The sequence below is a fragment of the Leguminivora glycinivorella genome, chromosome 15 (assembly GCF_023078275.1).
Source record: "Leguminivora glycinivorella isolate SPB_JAAS2020 chromosome 15, LegGlyc_1.1, whole genome shotgun sequence".
NCBI classification, from domain to species: domain Eukaryota; kingdom Metazoa; phylum Arthropoda; class Insecta; order Lepidoptera; family Tortricidae; genus Leguminivora; species Leguminivora glycinivorella.
The window spans coordinates 13639064-13640176 of record NC_062985.1 but is presented as its reverse complement, the minus strand read 5'-3'; the positions used below and the strand labels follow the sequence as shown (position 1 = coordinate 13640176).

At 43.7% G+C, this 1113-nt stretch overlaps 1 protein-coding gene across 1 annotated transcript; it reads right to left on the bottom strand.

Moving 5' to 3' along the window:
* Positions 1-264: 264 nt before the first annotated feature.
* LOC125234208 lies at positions 265-852 on the bottom strand. The gene has a single exon (XM_048140417.1). The coding sequence runs from the start codon at positions 850-852 to the stop codon at positions 265-267; it is 588 nt and encodes a 195-aa protein (XP_047996374.1).
* Positions 853-1113: the final 261 nt, after the last annotated feature.

Here is a 1113-nt window from a genome sequence, read left to right as displayed (position 1 = left end):
CCTCTATCGTTGACCTTCCAGGTGAGAAGCCGAATTGATTCGCTGTGACTTTTGACAGCATAGTGAGGCGAGCCCCAATAACTCTTTCCCATAATTTCAGAGTATGCGACATCAATTTAATTCCTCTGTAGTTATTGCACTGAGCAATATCACCCTTATTTTTATAAATAGGGCACAGGTAGCTTGCCCGCCAAGAGAATGGGATTTTCCGCTCGCATAGTATCCTGTTAAACAGAAGGGTTAACCAGGGTAAGGCATCTTCCTTTAGGCCCACACGTCAACGGGGACGTTGTCTGGGCCAACGGCTTTATGAAAATCCATTTTCTTCAGCGCTTGTTTAACTTCCGTGAGATCGATACGCTCGAGTGGCCCTTCGGTGCATGAAAGGCTGAAGTGTTCTTCGCTGGGAAACTCCTCGTTCAATAACTGGTTGTAATACTCCTTCCACCTTTCATTTATTGCATCATTAGAGGTAAGCAATTTGCCGTGTTGGTCTTTAATATACTTGTTGAACTTTGTATCTAGGGTGGACCTATGCCGTTGTTTAGCGATCTTAAAAATTGTGTTTTCGTTCGGAGCATTTTCCAGTTTATCGTAGAAGTCTTGCCTTGATATGGCTCTCGCCTGTGCGACTGTTGTTTTAGCAAGAGACTTCATTGATTTGTACTCCAAGCGGTCCTTCTCCATTTCCGACCTCTGCCACTTGTGAAATGCGTCCCGTTTTGCCTTTATTATGAGCTTGACCTCATCACTCCACCAGGAAGTATCCTTCTTGATAGGAGTACCACCCTTAGAAACTCCGAGTATCTGTTTGGCTTGTTTCTGGCACACGTTTTCGAAGTCCCGCCACATAACATCAGCGGTTTTGCTTTTGTGTAGATCTTCTTCCAAATATAAAGATAACGCGCTTATAAACTGGTTTCCTTTGGCACCGTTCAGTTCCTTCCACTTAATTCGTTCACTTTTATCTCGCCGTGTTGTTATAGGTTTAGGTAGTTGTACAATTGCAACCAGAAGCCTGTGTTGGGAAGTGATAGCCCCTGGTATGACTTTACAGTCCTTATAGTACCTGAACCAAGAGTTATTGGTGACTATGTAATCTATTTGTGTTGC

Coding starts and splice junctions, on each gene's coding strand:
- LOC125234208 (XM_048140417.1), bottom strand. CDS start 852: ATGTGGCGGGACTTCGAAAACGTGTGCCAGAAACAAGCCAAACAGATA.